We start from the raw sequence: 23,829 nt of genomic DNA on the forward strand, positions 1-23,829 counted from the left end.
AGTAGAAATATGGATAAGGTGGTTTGGGCTGGTATGTCGGGCTTCCTGCAGCAGTGTTAAGTTGTGATTGCACCAGGGGATTAAAGAAGACATAGCTCGGCCTCAAGTTCCAGTTGTGATGGGGAATTAGGGTGATGTAGTACTAGCTTTGAGGAAGATAGGACTCTTCTTGCCAGGAACTTACTTAGTCCACTTCTATTCTAGACTTACTGATTGGCGGTTTTGAGGAGCCATGGGCTTCAAGGACCCAAAGTAGATCTGCCCAAGGATTCCTCACAGCCATGTTTGAATTATTAAACAAGATTTGTGAAAAGCAAAACCATGTGTGTGGAAACAGTGTGTGAGTTATTTATAAGGAACAGCCACTGTCTGCCCCATCCACCCTGGGGTGGTGTATTTGCCTTCCCTCATGTGACTCCTCAGTTATTTACCATCATTTCTCCCTTTCTTTATTCTCTTGGTTATCTCATTGTCTTGTCAGTTTTCTGGTTCCCTTTTTCCCTCCTGAGTGTTGGCACAGTTTCCCTACTGCCTCCTTCCTTATGTGCTCCCTGCTTCTACCTTGAGCTCCTTTCCACCTGTCCCACCCAATCCTGAGGGTAGCCTGGGAAAAGGTCTGGCCCCAGACCCAGGCTCTGGTCATGCCTTCTCCTGTGTGATACTGGGCAGGGTCCAGATTTTGGAGCTTGGGTGTGCAGTAGGCAGAGTGACTCTTTTCTTCCTCGTCTCCAGTGAAATAACAAATGAGAAAACATCTTGAAAAGGCTGAAGTGCTTATATAAATGTCAGCATTTATAATACCCTGGATTATCTTTGTAGTAATGAAGATAAACTGAATCTAGAATAGAACCTCTGTGACTCTGGGCTGTGTTGCTTTGCTCTGCTAGGGACTCATACCAGCCTTGACAAGTAGCCATCTCAGGCATGAAATTATAGGACTCTGAGCCAGAGTTTTATATCTAGAAAACTTGGAGGAAGGAAGATCAAAGGAGAGGTAGTGAATTCTTAGATTTTAAAATCAGAGTATGTGAGGAAGGAAGACTCAGTAAGTATTATTTATTATTTCTTTTTTTGGCTGCGTTGGGTCTTAGTTGCAGCGTGCGGGATCTTTTGTTGCAGTGCGTAGGCTTCTCTCTAGTTGTGGTGCGTGGGCTCAGTAGTTGCGGCGCACACGGGCTTAGTTGCCCTGTGGCATGTGGGATCTTAGTTCTCCAACCAGGAATCAAACCTGTGTCCCCTGCATTGGAAGGCGGATTCTTAACCACTGGACCACCAGGGAAGTCCTGTATTATTTGTGCTTATGTCAGCAAAGCACCCAGCTCTGGGTCTTCCTAGTTAGCTGGGCTATGGCCCAGTAAATCATTCCTCTTCATAAGGACATATTAGGGCAGACAAATGCCAACCCTGGCTTGGGGACCTTATGACAGAGCAGACTCCATGCTTACTTCATGGCCCTGGATTGGCCATCTCTTTAGGTTTGTGGTACAAGCGACCCATTCATTTTGTTGACACACATACACCAGATTGCCTTTTTTACTCACAGTGGAGTTTATTTCAGTAACATCTTTTTCTGATCAACTTTATTCATTGGTTTAATGATGATTTATTGAACACTTAACTATATGCTTACACTGTTGTAATCACTGGGCCTATACCAGTGAACAGAAAGACAAAAACCCCTGCTCTTGTGGTTGAGTATAAGAATGATCTTCTAAGTGGTAAAAACGGGCTAGGCCTCTCCAAAAACATAGGCAGAGTCAAATACAGCCCTTCAAACTGGATTTCTCTGTTAGAGCCATCTTCCAGTTTGGAAAGATACAGTCAGGTAGGACAGGGCTCAGTAGCATCTGGAGGAAAAAGGTGGGTAGTAGTCACATTGTTGTTGGGCTCTAGTTTCCTGAGTTTTCCTGAGGATTTGTAGAGTGGGATCAGCATGTAGGCAAGAGACAGCTTTTATAGCAACAAAGATATTTTCAAGGGAGACTGTAGCTACTGCATGGGGAAAACAGGATCCAGTGACCTTTCTGAGGAAGTTGAGTCTTGTTCCAGGATACCAGTGAAGCTTGGGGAATGAGATTCCCTGTAGAATAAAAGAGACAAGAGTCTGGACTTGGGGCTTTGGACCTTAAGTATAGCCTAGACCAGTGTTGTCCGAAGGAACTTTATGGAATGGTGGAAATGTTCTGCACTGTCCAATAATAGCCACTAGTGAGTAGCACAGACCTAAGCTAAAGCTTTTGAGAGAGAGACTTTTGTGCAGATTTATCACGAGTGTCCTCAGATTCAGTCAACCTTAGACTATAAAGTGAGGAAGAGGGAAGAGAAGCGTACTATTGTTATTCTTCTCCTAGCACTTTTCCAGCCCTTTCCCTGCAACAGAGTTCCTATTACAGTCCCTGATTTCTAATTAAAAATCAGCTTTTTAAAAAGTGTCTGCTGCCTCCACTGCCCGTGTTGAGGCTGGACACCAACAGAAAGCATAGTGCCTTTTACTAGTGCTGATGACGCCAGATCTTTGTGTTAACAGCTTGTACATTACGAGTAAGCTTGTGACTCATTACGGTATTAGAATTTTCCAGGACATGTTTGGCATAAGCAATTGCTAGGTACCATTTCTGCCAGTTTCCACGCAGGTGCTCATAAATCACGTTAGGTGAATTAGGAATTCTCAAATTTAAGATTATTTAAAAATTTAGTTTTTTTTTTTTTTTATACAAACCCTTTCCTAATTAGAAAGGCCACCGACACTTTTTACTTGATTTTTTAGTTTGTTCTTCAATAGTCACCAAAAGAAAGGCTCTTCTTTCCTTGATGTCTGTACTGTACTAAGTAGTGCCTCTGTTGCAGATGGATAATGCACAGGACCTGCTTTCCTTCGGTGGCCTTCAAGTGGTGATCAACGGGCTGAACAGCACAGAACCCCTGCTGAAGGAGTATGCTGCGTTTGTGCTGGGGGCTGCCTTTTCCAGGTGAGCAGAATGGATGGACATCCCATTGGCCAGGATCCTTTGGACCCTTCAGGTGAAGTCTAGCTTTACTCTTGGCCTGACTGGCCTGGAAGAAGGTTACATTTGAACTCATGCACATCTCTATCCACAGTTTAGTGTAATCCCATTGAAACTCGAGTAAGAATTTGATTCTGCCCTTATTCCAAGTAGATAAGAATTTTCACTCATGTTGTCAGCATCTGTGACTCTTGGTTCCCCCTCATCTTATATGTATGGACTTTTTTTAATTTTATTTATTTATTTTTGGCTGTGTTGGGTCTTCGTTGCTGTGCGCGGGCTTTCTCTAGTTGCGGCTAGCGGGGGCTACTCTTCGTTGCAGTGAGCAGGCTTCTCATTGCGGTGGCTTCTCTGGTTGTGGAGTACAGGCTCTAGGCGTGTGGGCTTCAGTAGTTGCGGCACGCAGGCTCAGTAGTTGTGGCTCACGGGCTCTAGAGCACAGGCTCAGTAGTTGTGGCACACAGGCTTAGTTGCTCCGTGGCATGTGGGATCTTCCTGGACCAGGGATCAAACCCATGTCCCCTGCATTGGCAGGCGGATTCTCAACCACTGCTCCACCAGGGAAGCCCTGTGTGGACATTTAATAACATATTTTAGGTGACATTCTCTGTTTTATTCAAAGCTAGTTAGAAGTTAGACCAACCATAGGTAGTTGAGAGGAAGGGGAATGAACTCTAAGAGCTGATCCTTTTGGCAGTAAAGCTACTCTGGTGATGAATAAATGATGAACCTGACCAAGGAGGGCCTTTTGAGGGGAAATGTGTCTTCCCCTAGTTGCCTGGAACCAATCAACATGCAGTCAGATTATCACACTCTCTGGATTGGGAGTTGTTTAAATTTCAGTTAGCCTGGCTTATGCTAGAAGACTGATCAGGCAAGAGAAATGAGCATCTCTAAAGAGTGGATACAGAAAGAGATTTGAACACCTCATCATTATACTCATCCTAAAAAAGTCAAGATGTCTTCAAGCTGTAGTTGGTCCACTGGAGCTATAGTTCCTTGTGTTTTTGAAAATCTGTTCCTAGGACCATTTGTTCCTCTACAACAGGAACCAGTATTCTGATTCTTGCTTTAAGGGCACGTGTGGTTCCTATTAAGTGTTGCCTCGCTTGCATGCAGGGATTGTGGTGATGTAGGAAAAAGGCTATTCTGAACATTTTTACCATTAGAATCTTTTTTTTTTTTTTTTTTTTTTTTTTAGATGTTGGGGGTAGGAGTTTAGTTATTTATTTTTGCTGTGTTGGGTCTTCGTTTCTGTGCGAGGGCTTTCTCTAGTTGTGGCAAGCGGGGGCCACTCTTCATCGCGTTGCGCAGGCCTCTCACTATCGCGGCCTCTCTTGTTGCAGAGCACAGGCTCCAGAGACGCAGGCTCAGTAGTTGTGGCTCACGGGCCTAGTTGCTCCGCGGCATGTGGGATCCTCCCAGACCAGGGCTCGAACCTGTGTCCCCTGCATTAGCAGGCAGATTCTCAACCACTGTGCCACCAGGGAAGCCCAGAATCTTTTTTTTAATTAATTTTTATTGGAATATAGTTACAATGTTGTATTAGTTTCTACTGTACAGCAAAATGAATCAGGTATACATATATATATATATCCCCTCATTTTTGGATTTCCTTCCTATTTAGGTCACCACAGAGCATTGAGTAGAGTTCCCTGTGCTATACAGTAGGTTCTCATTAGTTATCTATTTTATACATAGTATCAGTAGTGTATATATGTCAATCTCAATCTCCCAATTCCTCTCACCCCCCTTTCCCTTTGTTATCCATATATTTGTTCTCTACGACTGTGTCTCTGTTTCTGCTTTGCAAATTCATCTATACTGTTCTTCTAGATTCCACATATATATGTTAATATACAATATTTGTTTTTCTCTTTCTGACTTACTTCACTCTGTATGACAGTCTCTAGGTCCATCCACGTCTGCAGATGACCCAATTTTGTTCCTTTTTATGGCTGAGTAATATTCCATTGTATATATGTACCACATCTACTTTATCCATTCCTCTGTTGATGGACAGGAATCTTTGTTTTGAAAAGATTTCCTTTGCCTTTCATCTCTGCTTATCTTTATTTAATCAGAGTATCGGTCTGATGCCCTCTCATTCTCAAAGACTTAAGCATCTTTTCTTAGTAAATTGAAGGGCAAAGCTAGGAAGGCTGGAAGAATTGTTCCATGGGGAGAGGTTGAGGGCACTGCAGGCCTTTGTTTCCCTTATTGCTTACCTGCCTCATCTTCAACCCCTGGTTGTCCTGTGGAGTCCAGGGCATATCTCCCTTGCTCTGATTTACCAGAGCCAGGCAGGGATATCACTGCCTGTGCACCTACTGGAAAGGTGAAGAATACGTGAATTTGTCATTGGTAGCTGTGATTTCAGCCCTGGAAAAGTTAAGGTCCTTATCTTCATAAGGCTTTAGAGGCTTGAGAACTTACTGAGGCTCACTTTTTGTTTCTCATGCCATAAAATAATTGATTCAAACATTATTAACCTCTCCCCCAGACCCTTTTGGGTCATCTTTTCTGTAATCCCAAATACTTTCTTTCTACTTTGAATGTGAACAAATGATTCTATGTATACTTTGCCATTGCTTCCGGAAACACATTTCATGGGGGAAACATCTTGATGTCACATCTTAGTTAAGGGGGACTAAGTGACTTGAGAAGCATGCTTTGGGCCTGCTTAGCAAGCCATAACTCATCTGGGGTCTGTGCCAGTATGTGGTGTTACTAAGACTTTTTCGTGATTGTATTAATGTAAGACCGTGTTAACATTTATGTGGCATCACTAAAATTTAAATAGAGATAAATATAAAATATTGCAATTTAGTGTTTTGGTGGCAAGAAAACTGCTGTATTCAAAAATGTTCTAGTCAGGATTTTGATGGCTCACTGGAGGGCAGTTACAGTGACAGCATGGTATAGTGCCAGAGCTTTTGGAAGCCAGCAGCAGGCTCCTGAACATCACGAAAATGTCAGTGTTTTATGCAAAGAGGAACTTGATGCAAACTAAAAATATTTCTATGCAGAGAGGCAGGTTTCAGTGGTCTAGTCTGATATTCATTATTTATTCTTGATGTCCTAAGTATTGGTTCCGCAGCTCCCTACCTGCCCTCAGCATGCAGGTGTGCACACACATAGCATGCATGTATGCATATGTGCACGTACAAAGTGATTGTGTGAGTTTGTTCTTTGTCAAGAGGGCATTCAGGGGGTCGTGAGCACATTGGAATCATGGAGTCTCACGGTTTGGGGATCTTGTTTAGAAGTCATTCCTTCCAGTTTTCTGCTGATGAGCAAGAATATTGCCCAGTCAGTCCAGATGTTTGACTGTTTGGGAGGACTAGGTAGACCACTGTACCTAGAGTCAGAAAATCTAGGTTCAAGTCCAGTCTCTATCATTTCCTGGTTGTTTGCCTATGGGCAAGGGATTTTCACTTTTCTAAGCCTCACCTTTTTCATTTGCTAGCTAGAAGCAATAATAGGTTTCCTCTGCATTTTATAAGACTGAATGAATATGAAAGAACATAATATACAATAAGTCCTGTGAAAATGCTTATAAAGTACTTGTCAGTGATGTGGGGTATATCATCATGTTCATTGTGTGTCCTTTTTACTCTGAGTTTTCACTATAAGGCGTTTCCTTTTCTTTTGTTTTTACAGTACAGACCTTTGTCTTCCTCATTTTCTCTTCCGTTAAGAGCTTGCATTCTACCACGTATATCTCTTGGTGTTAACCTTGCTGCTTCATGAGGGTATTTATTTGCCTACCTGGGTTAATTGCTTCATCAGGCCTCCACATGCATTCTGTGGATGGAGAGATCTCTTCTGTGGTGTAAAATGTGAAGCAGTTAATCCAAGATCAAGAAGAAAGAGTTGACATAAATGTAATTGACGTGGCCACTCAGTGTTACCTGGCCACTGAAAGTCTGTTCCCTTTTTAAAATATTATTCACACTCATTATGGGTCACACACACATTCATTTTCTGCTGCCCATGTTTTTGTTGCCCATGTGCAAGGCAGGTCAGGCTCTTGCATAAGAAGATATGTAAAGATAGGGAGGTAGGAGTCTGATGCCTTTGGCATCTTCATCTTTCCTTTCTCCTTCCCTCTCCCTCCCTCCTCCCCTCCTTCCCTTTCCCCTTTCTCCTTTCTTCAAGTCAGATATTTTCAGTGGTCTTTCTGTGACCTGATTTCATCTCATGATGGCATCTGTGTGTGTCTGTCTACAGTCTGGCCTATGAGAAGTCTCTGGAATCCCGGGCAAGTTATTTGTGTTTCTGTGTTTGGGAAGACTCAGAAAGGCCTTGTGTATTTCAGAAGTCATGCAGCCTTCTGTAAACTGGTTTTGGTTTCACTTCTCAGCTAACTGGCTGCTTCCTTTTGTTTTCCTCTATCTCCCTATCTGTAGCCTTTACCTTTTAACTGTCAGGAGTTAAATTATCAAGATAACTGGTATGCTTATCCCAGGGATCACTGGCTTTTGCTGTTCTCATGACCCTCCCTCAGTCACTTTTGGTGTTCTCTGTCCATCTTTAGTAACTCACATTCTTATATGCATATGTATGAATTATTATGCAATTACATAGGCTTGTAAATGCTCACTGTATGCAGTCCTTTTGTTTGAACTGTCTGTAGTTTGCAGTGTGTCACGAACCTATGCCTAGTACAGAAAGGGAGGTACATGTGCTATCAGTCATAGTGTGATTATGGCCTCTTAGGATGGATCCCTGGAACAGGATTGCGTTCTACCCTGTCTTCAACATCTTCATTGGAACCTCCTTAGGAAATATTGAGTTACATACATCTCTTTATAGAATTTTTACCCCACTGCTGACCGTCACCCTGTCACCCCATGCCTCGTTGGTTCTCTAGTTTTCTCCATTGTACTCTTCCCACTGATATTTTACTAATTAATTTTAACCATTTGGCCAGTGTCAAATCATTGTGTCCTATTTCCATCGGTTGGCCTCCAATTTCCAGATTTCTTTCCTGCCATCCCAGTGAATTTCAGGGCTCATCTGTATCTTCTCTGTCTTTCCTGATGGCTTTTGTGAGTTTGCTGGGAATCAGCATTCTTAATTGAATTGACCTTTACCTTTACTGCTGTCATCCACTAGATATCTCGAAACTTGTTTCCGTTTTTTTCCCCAACATTTCATGTTCTCTGCCCACCTCCATCATGTCTTCACATTTTCCTCTCTCCTCTTAAAGGTGGTTTTTATCCCTGTTGTGATCTCCAACCTCTGCATGCCCTCCTGTTCTCCCCTTCGCCGTCAGTGTTCCTCACTCTCTTGCCACTCTCTAGGCTCCTTCCTCTTAGCCCACAGATGTTCTCATTTACTTATCCACTGACCCCTGCCAGCCTTCCCTTCCAAACTTCTTGGAAGAGTAGACAAAAAGGGATCCAAATAAGTGCACATGAGATACCATCCCTGAAATTTTTTAATAGTATTTTTGCATTACTGACACCTCCCTAACGTTTAACAATTTCGACCACTGCTTTCCTGTGGAAACTTTACTTCTTGGCTGCCATGTGGTTGTAGCCCCTTGGTCTTAGATGTCTGTAATTAATTACTCCCTCCCCTTTTCTTTTTATGGCAACGTCATCTTCTGTCTCCTAATCATCATCTTCTATCTCCTAATTCACCAAGATTATTATGGCCTTGTCCTTATTGTCTCTTCATTTTCTTTACCAATGGTCCTACCTATTCCCATGGTTTCAAATTCTACCTCATTGTGGATGACTCCAATGTCTAAGTCCAGTCTTTCTCCTCAGGTCCTTTCCTCCATTTCTACCAGACTGTGTCATTGCACCTCAAACTCAAGGAGAAGAAAGTGGGATTCATTTTGCCTGTCTCATAAACTAGGTTTTTCTTCCACTTTCTCTTTTTATCTATTCTTGGCCATATGATTGTGTTTGTTACCAAAACTTGAAACTTTGGAGTGATATTTGAGTCTTCTTTCTCTCTCTTTAGTTGTTTACTTGGTCACTGAGTCCTATGGATTTTTATTTTCATGATTGTTGTCTACTAAACAGAGATTTCCCTTTTATAAATCTATTTTAAGGAACCTTGATATTGTGAGGGCAGCAACATATTTAGGGAGGGGACTCCCTCTCCCAGTGCTAGGAAATGAGCCCTGAATAGTCTAAACCAAGCATGGTAATCCCATTTTCTGTGGATGTAGATTGATTTAGAGATAAGCATGTGACCCAGTTCTGACCAATGAGACATAAAGAGATGTTTGCTGGGCAAGTTTCTGGGAAAGATTTTGTTCTCTTATAAAAAGAAAGATAGTAAAGAGACCTTGTCCATTTCTTTCTGCCTTGATTACAATTGTTGGAGCTACAGCTGGCTTAGACCAGTGAGATGAGATGCACAAGGCAACATGTTGAGGAGGATAAAAGAGGGGAAGGACAGGAGACTAGCTCCTTTATGAATAGTTTAGCTACTGTACCGGTTTTGGAACCATCTATTTCCATACTGTTGTTGTGAGAGATAGTCTTTTTTAAAAAAACCCAGAAAACCAAAAGCAATGTTAGTCATTATTCTGTTACTTGTTTCTGAATATATTCATATTAATAAATTTCAAAAATTTCTCTCACATCTTTAAAATTCCTTTTAAATACCCTTATTTCTAAGGAGGATGGGAGGGAGACGCAAGAGGGAGGAGATATGGGGATATATGTATACGTATAGCTGATTCACTTTGTTATAAAGCAGAAACTAACACACCATTGTAAAGCAATTACTCCAATAAAGATGTTAAAAAAAAAAACCCACCTAAATACCCTTGCTTCTTCATAGCACTTATCTCAATTTGCAATTAAATATTTGTTTGATTACCTGTTACCTCTTGATAAACCCTGTTAGACAGTACAAGGAGGATAGTATTCATTTTCTATCTTAATCTTGCTGTCTCCCCAGTATATAGCACAGGACCTACCTAGCATTGAGTGCTAGGAAATGATAATGAAACAGTGAAAGAATAAAATGATACCTAGGAAATGAAGTGTTTTTCAGATAGCATATGAGGGCTGAGTGGAGAATGCTGTCTTTATTAATGACGTAATAGTGCATGGTTCAGATACCTCACCATGACCCTTTAAAAATCTAAGGCCATGGAAACAGCACTCCCCACTCCTACCCCCCACCCTGCCCCACAGCTGAAGGCCCAGAAAATAGAAGGTTAGAGATTGGGATGAGGTCAGATGTTGGAAATGCCAGGATTTGAAGAAAAGATCAAGTGCAACTCCTAGGACTAGTTCTGACCTCTTGACTCCATGACCTAATTTCTCACACTCCTCCAGTGACAGAGAGGTGCTCAAACCATTTTGTGTCTCATAAATTAATTAGCATATTAACCAGGTTGGCCTGGGCAGTTGGATAGCCTTATAGCTTTAAAAGCTGCATTCAAAGTCTGGTTTCTTTTTTCAAATGGCAATTAATGACAAATGGAAAATGAGATCTAAGCCTGACCAGCTACCCTGAGTATTGAAGAAACCAAGGCTTCATTCTGAGGAGGGAAGCACCACTTTGCTTAATGAACTTGTCCCTTCTGCATTTCTTTTGAATCTATCTCTGTAATATTCCCCTGCCTCCTCCATATCCTCTATGTGGCTGCTTTCAGATTTTTTCATTATTTACTACCTCCTCTTTAATTTCTTCCCTGCATAACTCCAGCCCACAAAGTTCTTTCCTTTCAACTTTATTAGCATTTGTTGTCTGGACTCCTAAACTATCTCTTTTATACATCTAATTCTCTATGTATGCCAGTTCTTTCCTCTGTTTTCCCAATAAAATAGTTTCTTGAGAGTGGAAGCTAGTACCCGGGTCTGTGGTACCCAGACACCTTATAGAGGGTAAGTTTCATGTAGCTGCTTAGAGCATTTCATGGTACAAACTAAATGGTCCAGCACAAAAGCTGAAATCACCAAAAATCAGTGGGAGGAATGAAGCCAGGAAGAGCAGGGAAGCTCTTAATTTTTTGTTTTGTTTTATTTGTCCTCCAGTGAATGTGTATTACATTTGTAATTAAAAGTTAAACAATAAGTAACAAAGCAAAACAGAATCGGAAGACTTCTGTATCTAGCAAATGGTGGTTTACATTTCCCAAAAAGCATTTTTGGTTCACAGTACGTGAGGATGCTGGATCTGTAACATATAAACATTTCCTTAAATGCTCAATTCAGCTGATAAGAAACTGTAGGGCCACTGCTTTGCATAACTAAAGGGGAAATAAATAATATATTCTTTTTTAAAAAAATAAATTTACTTATTTATTTTTGGCTGCATTGGGTCTTCATTCCTGCGTGCGGTCTTTCTCTAGTTGCCGTGAGCTGGGGCTACTCTTCGTTGCAGTGCGCGGGCTTCTTATTGCAGTGGCTCCTCTTGTTGCGGAGCACAGGCTGTAGGCACACGGGCTTCAGTAGTTGTGGTGCATAGGCTTAGTTGCTCTGCGGCATGTGGGATCTTCCCAGACCAGGGCACTAACCTGTGTCCCCTGCATTGGCAGGTGGATTCTTAATCACTGCGCCACGAGGGAAGTCTCAATGTATCCTTTATGTGGTAGTCCTGCAAGAAATTGAGAGAAGTTCTAAAGACAAATATAATGGAAAGCACAAATTCTTAGAGATACGGAATGCTGAAAGTTATATCTGTTCTCAGGACACTTGTTGTTCCCTAGTGGCCAAGATCTCTTGATATCAACAGGCGTTAAGCTGGGGGACAGGAGATGAAAATTTCAGCCCATGAAAGGGAGAATTAGAAAACTGAAAATCTTCTACTCGAAAGGAGGTATTAAGACATTTTGACTTTGAACGGAAGGTAGGAAAATTTCCAAGAAAATTATTCACCCTTGAGTGCATTTGGACTGGAAATCGTACTCTTTTTGTGGCCTAAAAATCTCTAAGCTGAGAATTTAGTCTAAAATAGTCTCGGTAAATAATAAACTAGAAAAAATGTTTGCAACTTATATTACAGATATAACATTAATATTCCGATATATATAAAGAGCACCTAAAAATAGAGAGTAAGCACATTAATAACCCTATAGAAAAATGGGATAGACACACACAGTTTGCAGAATAAAAGAAATGTAGATGGCTTAACCATATGAAAAAATGCTCAACCTCACTCATAAGAAGAGAAAGACCAATTAAAACTACACTGAGATACTGTTTTTCACCTATCAGGATAGTAGAAGTCCAAAAGTCGATAGCATATTCTGTTTGTCTTATAAAGCATTTTCTGTTTATCTTGCCTTTCCAATATGAACTGAATCTCCGTGTACTCAACTAGTTGAGGGCAAGTTTATCTTTATAGAGAAACTTTAGCTAAAAAAGGAAGAGTGATGCAGTTAGAATATTACCTTTCTGTAACCTTTAATGAATTAATGGATCTTGGCAATGATCATCAATGGCTGCAGAAGAAAGGCAATCAAACATTATCTGCATTGTTGTGGATGATGTGGTGCACATCCAGTTATCCCTTTAGGACCAAGGCATTTATTCCCCCAGGTCTGGGAGTGTTGGCTACGCAAGGCTCATGATTCAGTTCCTCCAAGAATTAATCCAGAAGGGAGCTGCCTTGCTCAAGGTTATGGCCCCTTCCTGGGGGTAGCCTGCTTCCAAATGACACAAAGTAGGGGTTCAAAGTGCTTCCACTCTTACTTCAAAGGAAACAACTCTGAAAGACCATCCTAGCTCCAGAGCTCCCTGTGGGATCAGTTGAGCCCTCTGTTGCAATTGCCATCACAGTTCAGCTTCTCCCATTGCCTAATCCTGCTTCTCTCATCCCTCAGAGGTATTGTACCCAAGAATAGTCCCTAGTAAACCTCTTGCCCACAAATCTTAAGAGTTTGTTTATTAAGGAACCTGACTCTGACATGCCTCCTGATAGCAGTAGACACCACTGCCCATGAAGTTGTCTTGATAGAAAATCAAATCTGAATCTGATTGAGATCCAGCTTCCAATTTAAAGGAAATTCTGGGGACAGCAGATGTGTTAAATGATATAATGGACATGTAATCAGCAAACTTCAGAATGTTGGAAACTGTAGAACTACTGGATTTTTCAACAATAAATTATAAGAAAAAGATGGAGGGAATGAAACCAGTAAATTAAAAGATACCTAAGTTAAATATCAACCAGTTACACTGTATTTAGAGCCTGACCAAATCAACCATGTTAAAAAAATTTGTGAGATAATTGGGGCCATTTAAATAATTACTTGGTATTTGATAATATTAAGGAGTTTCTGTTAGACATTTTTAATGTGAAATGGTATTGTGGTTGTGTTTTTTAAAAAGAGTCATTTTATGCGTAAGATGATAGTATGTCTGAGTTTTGCTTTATGCTTATCTGGAGGAAGTGGGGAAGTGGGTGGGTGGGGATATAGATGAAACAAGACTGGTCATGACTTCGTAATTCTTAAAGCTGAGTGACAGATCCATGAAGGATTATTATACCATTCTCTGTACTTTAGTCTATAGATGAAAATTTCTGTAAGAAAAAGTTGTGTGTTTTTTTTTAAATGTAGTTCCAAATTGGCAGAATTTCCAAGTTACTGGTAGAAACAAATATAAACCCTTTTTGGAGGAACACATCTTAAATCTAGGCCTGAAAGCATCTCTACAAAGAAAAAAACATTGCAATGATCATGAGCTTGCAAACAAAATATCACAAAGCACACACAAAAAATAAGGCATCAAGGGCTTCCCTGATGGCGCAGTGGTTGAGAGTCCACCTGCCAATGCAGGGGACACAGGTTCGTGCCCTGGTCCGGGAAGATCCCACATGCCGCGGAGCGGCTAGGCCTGTGAGCCATGGCCGCTGAGCCTGTGCGTCCGGAGCCTGTGCTCCACAATGGGAGAGGCCACAAAAGTGAGAGGCCCACGTACTGCCAAAAAAAAAAAAATAATAATAATAAGGCATCGTGAGTAAAAGATAGCAGAAACAATGTAATCAGACCTGTAAAACTACGGAGAGTAACATTTTGAGGGTACAGTATGTAGAATAATTCTTTTAATATGTTTAAAGAAATAAAATATGTTATCAAACGTATGAGAAAAACAGACTATCAAAAATAACATCCAGAAAGATTTGAAAAAGATCAAATAGAGCTTCTAGAAGTGGAAAATATAATAATTGCATTTAGGACCGCAAGAAGGCAGAGTAGAAGGATGTGCGCTCACTCCCTCTTGTGAGAGCACCGGAATCACAGCTAACTGCTGAACAGTCATCGACAGGAAGACACTGGAACTCACCAAAAAAGATACCCCTCATCCAAAGACAATGGAGAAGCTGCAGTGAGATGGTAGGAGGGGCACAATCACAATAAAATCAAATCCCATAACTGCTGGGTGGGTGACTCACACACTGGAGAACACTTATACCACAGAAGTCCATCCACTAGAGTGAAGATTCTGAGCCCCACGTCAGGCTTCCTAACCTGGGGGTCCAGCAATGGGAGGAGGAATTCCCAGAGAATCAGACTTTGAAGGCTAGCGGGATTTGATTGCAGGACTTCGACAGGACTGGGGCAAACAGACACTCCACTCTTGGAGGGCACACACAAAGTAGTGTCTACATCAGGACCCAGGGGGAAGGGACCCCATAGGAGACTGAACTAGACCTACATGCTAGTGTTGGAAGGTCTTCTGCAGAGGTGGGGGGCAGCTGTGTCTCACCACGGGGACAAGGACACTGGCAGCAGAAGTTCTGGGAAGTACTCCTTGGCATGAGCCCTCCTGGAGTCCGCCATTAGCCCCACCAAGGAGCCTGTGGTGCTGGGTTGCCTCAGGCCAAACAACCAGCAGGGAGGGAACTCAGCCCCCCCCTCAGCAGACAAGCAGATTAAAGTTTTACTGAGCTATGCCTGCCAGAGCAACACCCAGCTCTACCCACCACCAGTCCCTCCCTCCCATCAGGAAGCTTGCACAAACCTCTTAGATAGCCTCATCCACCAGTGGGCAGACAGCAGAAGCAAGAAGAACTACAATCCTGCAGCCTGTGGAACAAAAACCACATTCACAGAAAGATAGACAAAATGAAAAGGCAGAGGACTATGTAACAGATGAAGGAACAAGATAAAACCCCAGAAAAGCAAGTAAATGAAGTGGAGATAGGCAACCTTCCAGAAAAAGAATTCAGAATAATGATAGTGAAGATGATCCAGGACCTCAGAAAAAGAATGGAGGCAAAGATTGAGAAGATGCAAGAAATGTTTAACAAACACCTAGAAGAATTAAAGAATAAACACTAGAAGAATTAAAGAGCAAACAAACAGAGATGAACAATACAGTAACTGAAATGAAGAATACAACAGAAGGAATCAATAGCAGAACAACTGAGGCAGAAGTACAGATAAGTGACATGGAAGACAGAAGGGTAGAATTCACTACTGCAGAACAGAATAAAGAAAAAAGAATAAAAAGAAAAGAAGACAGCCTAAGAGACTTCTGGGAAAACATTAAATGCACCAATATTCGCGTTTTAGGGGTCGCAGAAGGAGAAGAGAGAGAAAAAGGACCTGAGAAAATATTTGAAGAGATTATAGTCGAAAACTTCCCTAACATGGGAAAGGAAATAGCCACCCAAGTCCAGGAAGCACAGAGAGTCCCAGGCAGGATAAATCCAAGGAGAAACACACCAAGACACATAGTAATCAAATGGACAAAAAGATGAAGAAAAGTCATTAAAAGCAACAAGGGAAAAATGACAGATAATGTACAAGGGAACTCCCATAAGGTTAACAGCTGATTTCTCAGCAGAACCTCTACAAGCCAGAAGGGAGTGGCACGATATATTTAAAGTCATGAAAGGGAAAAACCTACAACCAAAATTATTCTACCCGGCAAGGATCTCATTCAGATTTGCCGGAGAAATCAAAAGCTTTACAGACAAGAAAGAGCTAAGAGAATTCAGCAACACCAAACTGGCTCTACAACAAATGCTAAAGGAACTCTCTAAGTGGGAAACACAAGAGAAGAAAAGGACCTACAAAAACAAACCCAAAACAATTAAGAAAATGGTCATAGGAACATACATATTGATAATTACCTTAAACGTGAATGGATTCAATGCTCTGACCAAAAGACACAGGCTTGCTGAAGGATACAAAAACAAGACCCATATATATGCTGTCTACAAGAGACCCACTTCAGACCTAGGGACACATACAGACTGCAAGTGAGGGGGTGGAAAAAGATATTCCATGCAAATCAAAAGAAAGCTGGAGTAGCAATACTCATATCAGATAAAATAGACTTTAAGATAAAGAATGTTACAAGAGACAAAGAAGGACACTACATAATGATTAGGAATCAATCCAAGAAGAAGATATAACAATTATAAATATATATGCACCCAACATAGGAGCACCTCAATGCATAAGGCAACTGCTAACAGCTGTAAAAGAGGAAATCGACAGTAACACAGTAATAGTGGGGGACTTTAACACCTCGCTTACACCAATGGACATGTCATCCAGACAGAAAATTAATAAGGAAGCACAAGCTTTAAATGACACAGTAGACCAGGTGGATTTAATTGATATTTATAGGACATTCCCTCTGAAAACAGCAGTTACACTTTCTTCTCAAGTGCATACAGAACATTCTCCGCAGAGAGATCACATCTTGGGTCACAAATCAAGCCTTGGTAAATTTAAGAAAACTGAAATCATATCAAGCATCTTTTTGGACCACAATGCTAGGAGATTAGAAATAAATTACAGGGAAAAAGCATAAAAAACACAAACACATGGAGGTCAAACAGTACGTTACTAAATAACCAAGAGATCACTGAAGAAATCAAAGAGGAAATCAAAAAATACCTAGAGACAAATGACAATGAAAACACGATGATCCAAAACCTGTGGGATGCAGCAAAAGCAGTTCTAAGAGGGAAGTTTATAGCAATACAATCCTACCTCAAGAAACAAGAAAAATCTCAAATAAACAATCTAACCTTACACCTAAAGGAACTAGAGAAAGAACAAACAAAACCCAAATTTAGTAGAAGGAAAGAAATCATAAAGATCAGAGCAGAAATAAATGAAATAGAAACAAAGAAAACAATAGCAAAGATCAGTAAAACTAAAAGCTGGATCTTTGTGAAGATAAACAAAATTGATAAACCACTAGCCAGACTCATCAAGAAAAAGAGGGAGAGGACTCAAATCAATAAAATTAGAAATGAAAAAGGAGAAGTTACAACAGACACCACAGAAATACAAAACATCCTAAGAGACTACTACAGGCAACTCTATGCCAATAAAATGGACAAATTCTTAGAAAGGTATGCCCTTCCAAGACTGAACCAGGAAAAAATAGAAAATATGAACAGACCAATCACAAGCACTGAAAATTGAAACTGTGCTTAAAAATCTTCCAACAAACAAAAGTCCAGCACCAGATGGCTCCACATTCTCCTCTGAATGTTTGATAGGTGAATTCTATCAAACATTCAGAGAAGAGCTAACACCCATCCTTCTCAAACTCTTCCAAAGAATTGCAGAGGAAGGAACACTCCCAAACTCATTCTATGAGGCCACCATCACTCTAATACCAAAACCAGACAAAGATACTACAAAAAAAGAAAATTACAGACCAATATCACCGATGAATATAGATGCAAAAATCCTCAACAAGATACTAGCAAAAAGAATCCAACAACACATTAAAAGGGTCAATGCACCATGATCAAGTGGGATTTATCCCAGGGATGCAAGAATTATTCAATATACGCAAATCAAACAATGTGATACACCATATTAACAAATTGAAGAATAAAAGCTGTATGATCATCTCAATAGATGCAGAAGAAGCTTTCGACAAAATTCAACACCCAGTTATGATAAAAACTCTCCAGAAAGTGGGCATAGAGGGAACTTACCTCAACACAATAAAGGCCATATATGACAAACACACAGCAAACATTATTCTCAATGGTGAAAAACTGAAAGCATTTCCTCTAAGATCAGGAACAAGACAAGGATGTCCTCTCTTGCCACTATTATTCAACATAGTTTTGGAAGTCCTAGCCATTGGCAATCAAAGAAGAAAAATAAAGAATCCAGATTGGAAAAGAAGAAGTAAAACTGTCACTGTTTGCAGATGACATGATACTATACATAGAGAATCCTAAAAATGTCCCCAGAAAACTACTAGAGCTAATCAATGAATTTGGTAACATTGCAGGATATATGATTTTCTACTGTACATAGAAAATCCTAAAGATTCCACCAAAAAACTACTAGAACTAATCAATGAATTTGGTACGGTTGCAGGATACAAAATTTTTTTTTTTTTTTGCGGTACGCGGGCCTCTCACTGTTGTGGCCTCTCCTGTTGCAGAGCACAGGCTCCAGATGTGCAGCCTCAGTGGCCATGGGTCACGGGCCCAGCCGCTCCACGGCATGTGGGATCTTCCCAGACCGGGGCACGAACCTGTGTCCCCTGCATCGGCAGGCAAACTCTCAACCACTGCGCCACCAGGGAAGCCCCCTTCCTTTTTTTGATGAGTAAATTTTTTGTTTGTGCCATCAGGACTGCACTTTTTTGAATTACTTCTTCACATCTTTTGCCTGATCTTCCATTGAGTCTTCTGTTTATTGCTTAGTGTTTTTAAAATATATAAAATCTGTATACTTACATATAGTGTGTATATTTTCATGTCTATTATATATAATCTATACTAATATTTTGTCAGTTATATGCATAGCCAATGTCTTCTAGTATGTGACTTGTTGTTTAGCATTGTTTATGTTGCCTTTTGTTATAGACATTCTAACGTATTTTTAGAAAGTCAAAATTACCACTTTTTGTTTATAGTTTCTTTTCTTTATATTTTAAGAAACTCTTTATTGCCTTGAGTGTATAAAGATATTCTCTTATGTTACCTTCAGAGAGTATAAAGTTTGTTTTTTATAAATGTATTTATTTTTGGCTGCTTTGGGTCTTCATTGCTGTGCACGGGCTTTCTCTAGTTGCAGCGAGCAGGGGCTACTTTTCGTTGCAGTGCGCAGGCTTCTCATTGCGGTGGCTTCTCTTTGTTGTGGAGCATGGGCTCTAGGTGCGTGGGTTCCAGTGGTTGTGGCACTCAGTCTCAGTAGTTGTGGCTCACAGGCTCTAGAGTGAAGGCTCAGTAGTTGTGGCTCATAGGCTCTAGAGAGAAGGCTCAGTAGTTGTGGCGCACAGGCCTACTTGCTCTGTGAAATGTGGGATCTTCCCAGACCAGGGCTCGAACCTGTGTTCCCTGCATTGGCAGGCGGATTCTTAATCACTGCGCCACCAGGGAGGTCCTGAGTATAAAATTTTGACCCTTAGATTTTTATTCTAAAACTTATTTGCTCTATGCTGTGATACATAGATTTATTTTAGTTCTTACCATGTGGTCAACTAGTTGTCCTGGCACCATGTAATGAGAAATCTGTCTTTTCCTCAGTGAATTATAATGGTTCCTCTACTGTATACCAAGTTCCGCTGTTTGGATGGGTTTGTATTCTGATCCGTTGGTCTCTTTTCCTATCCTTGTACCAATTTCATGTCTCCATTACTGTAGCTTTATATGTTTCTGTATCAGGTGGAGCAAATCCTTTTTTCTTATTCTTCTTTAAAATTGCCTTGAATATTTGGCCCTTTTCTCTTCCATATGGATTTTGGGCACACTCTGTCAGGGTCAACAAAAACTCTGGATATTTCCATTAGAGTTAAAGTAAATTTACAGATTAATTCGTGAGAATCAGCATATTTACACAATTGTGTTCCTGTCTGTGAACATGGCTTATCTTTCTGCTTAGATGTTTTTAAAGCTTTTAATAATCTTTTAATAATTTTTCTACTTAGGTATTAAATATCTTTTGTTATCCCAAAGTACCTTACAGGATTTGTTATTGTAAATAGGAATGTTTTCAAATTTTCATTTTCTAATTTGTTGTTGCTTATGTATGATTTAAAAAAAATTTTTATGATTAATTTATTTTTATTATTTATTTATTTATTTTTGACTGTGTTGAGTCTTCGTTGCTGTGTATAGGCTTTCTCTAGTTGCGGCGAGCGGGGGCTACTCTTCACTGTGGTGCGCGGGCTTCTCATTGTGCTTGCTTCTCTTGTTGCGGAGCACAGGCTCTAGGTGCGCAGGCTTCAGTAGTTGTGGCACGTGGGCTCAGTAGTTGTGGCTCACGGGCTCTAGAGTGCAGGCTCAGTAGTTGTGGCACACGGGCTTAGTTGCTCTGCGGCATGTGGGATCTTCTTGGACCAGGGCTTGAATCTGTGTCCCCTGCATTGGCAGGCAGATTCTTAACCACTGCGCCACCAGGGAAGCCCAGTTTGCTGTTTTTTTAAATCATGAATTTGTATTAGATTTTATCGATAATTTCTTGTACCTATAGAAGTGATTATATGATTTTGTTTCTGTTAATTTGCTGAAGTGATGAATTGCATTAGGAGGTTTTTCTACTGTTCTACTTGTCTGTGATGTGTTATCTTTAACATTTTGTTTTAGTTTGCTAATCCTTAATTAAGAATTTTTAAATCTGTGATTATAAATGATGTTGGTCATGTGATTATTTTTTGGTTATACTAGTCTTTTTTTTTTAATGAGAAAGCATTTAGTTTATTCTTATAGAACCCTTAATTCTTAATAATAATCTTAATGTGACCTTAACATTTTAAGGACTTCATTTATGTTTTTGTGGATTACAAAATACAAACTTCACTATTATTATTTTATTTTATTTTATTGGCCGCGCTGTGCGGCGTGCCCTGACTAGGGATTGGACCGTGCCCCTTGCAGTGGAAGCCCAGAGTCTTAACCACTGGACCGCCAAGGAAGTCCCTAATTATTATTATTATTATTTTTTTTTTTTTTTGTGGTACACGGACCTCTCACTGTTGTTGCCTCTCCCGTTGCGGAGCACAGGCTCCGGACGTGCAGGCTCAGCGGCCATGGCTCATGGGCCTAGCCGCTCCGTGGCATATGGGATCTTCCCGGACCGTGGCATGAACCTGTGTCCCCTGCATCGGCAGGTGGACTCTCAACCACTGCGCCACCAGGGAAGCCGCCTAATTATTTTTATTGAGATAGATATAAGGACCCCACAGGCAAAGAGCTCTAAAAAATGCTTTTTTTCCCCTAAGTATCTCATTCTCATGGGAGAATACCATCAAAACCGATCAGATTTATATGAACTCAGATATGTTGTGCAAATATAAATCCAGAGAAAGCTATGAAATTGAAAAAGAGTTATCAGAACTTACTATAAAATTTAACTAGACATAGATAACAGGCCAGCTAAGCTCAAATTTAATGTTTGTCATACTGTTCTTACAGGGTTTTGTATAAAGGTTATAGTGATGTCATAAAAGGATTTGGAATGCTTTCCTTCCCTTTCTAATATCTGGAACATTTTGTATAAGATGGGGCTGTCAGTTCCATAAAGGCTTGATAAAACTTACCTGTAGAACCACCTAGGCTTGGCACTTTCTTGTGTGGGTAGATTTTTTTTTAATTTCATATTCAATTTCATTAGTATTTAAGTCTCTTTAGATTTTCTATCTCTTCTTGAGTCAACTTTGGTCATTTTTCCTTTATATTACATTTAATTTTTGACATAAAGTTGTTTAAAGTATTACCTTAGGATTTTTTATTTTCATCTGTACTGCATCTATAGTTAGGTCTCCCTTTTCATTCCTAATATTATTTATCTGTGCTTATCTCCTTTTTAACTAGGTCAGTCTTTCTAGAAGTATATCTTCTGATAGTCTTTTGGCTTTGTTAATCCTTTTTTTTGGCCTCCATTTTTTATTTATTTCTGCAATTAACTATTATTTTTGTTTATATACTTTCTTTGGGTTCATTCTTTTGTTCTTTTTGTAACTTTTCAATTTGAAAATAATACAAGACTTTAGTTTTCCCTGTAATACCATTTTAGTTAAATAGTTCATAATTTATATTATGGTTGTTTCGTTTGTTGGTTTGGTTGGTTTTGAATCCATGAATTATTTAGTAATGTGGTTTTGGTTTCCCAAATGCAGTTGACCCTTGAACAACACAGGTTTGAGCTGCGGGGGTCCACTTATACACAGATTTTTTTCAGTAGTAAATAACATAGTACTGCAAGACCCAGGGTTGGCTGAATCTGCAGATGTTGACCACAGATGTGGGGGAACCATGTATGTGGAGGAAACATATGCAGAGGGCCGACTGTAAGTTATACATGGATTTTCCACTGCACAGAGGGTCAGCATCCCTAACCCTGGCGTTGTTCGAGGGCCAGCTGTACAGTGTTTCCTTCTCTGTATTTATGTATATATGTGTGTATGTATGTGGTTTGCCTTGTGAGCAAAGAGTGTGGTCTGTATGATAATGATTCTTCGGTATTTGCTGAGACTTCCTTTTTGCTTGCCAAGTAGTTTTTGTGAATGTCCTGTCAGTGATTCTGAAGAATGAGTTTTATTTGTTGGATACATGGACATATATAATATTTTTTTGCTTTATATACTTGCGTATGTGAATTTAACTTCGTATATAAGGTGTTTATGTTTCCTGTTTTCTTACTAATATGTGACCAGCCTTGCTTTCTTTTCTGAGAAATTAGTAATGAAATCTTTCTATGATTACATATTTTTCTTTCTTCCTATAATTGCTCAATATATCTACCAGCTTTCTTTCTGTTAGTATTTTCTTGGTATAGCTTTTACCATCCCTTTTCTTTCAATATTTCTCCCATAGTATTTTGGATATATCTTTTCTTTATTTAGCTTATAGCTAGATTTTGTTTTATTTATTAATCCAATTAAGTATATTTGCTTTTTAGTGGGTGAATTTAATACAGTCCCTTTTATTATGATTTATTGACATAGTTGGATTAATTTCTGCTGTTTCGGTGATTACCTTTAAGTTTTTAATGTGCTTGATTGGGCTGCTGAAGTGTAAAGTCTTTTTTACCTCCTCTCAAACAGTACAAGAACTGTAAGGATGCTTTAACTCCAGTTTCTCCATTCTCCGTGATTTTGTTGGCTAATATTTTATTTCCCCCTTGTTTTTAACCAACTTTATAAAGTAGTCATTATTACCATAATCAATGCTAACATTTTACAGTTCATGCTTGTTCATATTTACCTATGTTTATTGATTTCCTTGCCTACTTTTTCCTTCTGGAGTTCAATTTCCTCTAGTTATTCTTTCATCAAATGTTGGGCTGGTAAGCTTTCTTAGATTTTCCTGAAACTGTCATCATTTTGCCCTCCTTGAATAATACTGTATCTAGTTATCCTTCTGGTATCTGTTGTTATTCATAGAAAATCTATTGCCAATCTAATAGTTTTTCCTTCTGTAGGCAATCAGTTTTCCCAGTTGTTTTAAGGTTTTTCAGTTGTATTTAATTATCAGCAAGTTTTACCATTATATGTCTAAGAAATTTATTTTAATTTATCCTGTTTGGCTCTCAATGTGCTACTTCAATCTTTATATTTCAGTTGTGTAAGTTTCCTGATTCATTGCCATTACCTGTTTCATTGGCTCTCCCCCATATTCACTATTCTCGTCTCCCTAAGCTTTTATCAGGATGATATTGGACCATGTGTTTCTAACATCTCTTAACTGTTATTTCATATTTTTCATCTCTTTATCTCTTGTGCTTCTTTCTGGGTGACTTCTTCCACTTTATTTTCAAATTAACTGATTTTTTCTTCAGTAGTGTCTGATGTGTTTATTACGTGCATAAAGTTGCAATTTAAATGGCTATGTTTTTCATTCCTAGGGGTGTCCTTCTAATTATTGCTTCAGTGACATCCAAAAGTTTTGATTTGTATTA

The 23,829-nt window shown here is 39.8% G+C and overlaps 1 protein-coding gene across 6 annotated transcripts in view; it reads left to right on the top strand.

Moving 5' to 3' along the window:
* The window catches only part of SIL1 (SIL1 nucleotide exchange factor), a 291,152-nt gene that overhangs the window by 222,027 nt on the left and 45,296 nt on the right, over window positions 1–23,829 (top strand). For all 6 annotated transcript variants that reach the window (XM_032627597.1, XM_032627595.1, XM_032627594.1 and 3 more), the window contains one exon: window positions 2,848–2,969. In XM_032627597.1, coding sequence (XP_032483488.1) covers window positions 2,848–2,969 — 122 coding nt within the window. The remainder of the gene's footprint in view (window positions 1–2,847; window positions 2,970–23,829) is intronic.

The sequence above is a fragment of the Phocoena sinus genome, chromosome 3 (assembly GCF_008692025.1).
Source record: "Phocoena sinus isolate mPhoSin1 chromosome 3, mPhoSin1.pri, whole genome shotgun sequence".
Taxonomy (NCBI): Eukaryota; Metazoa; Chordata; class Mammalia; order Artiodactyla; family Phocoenidae; genus Phocoena; species Phocoena sinus.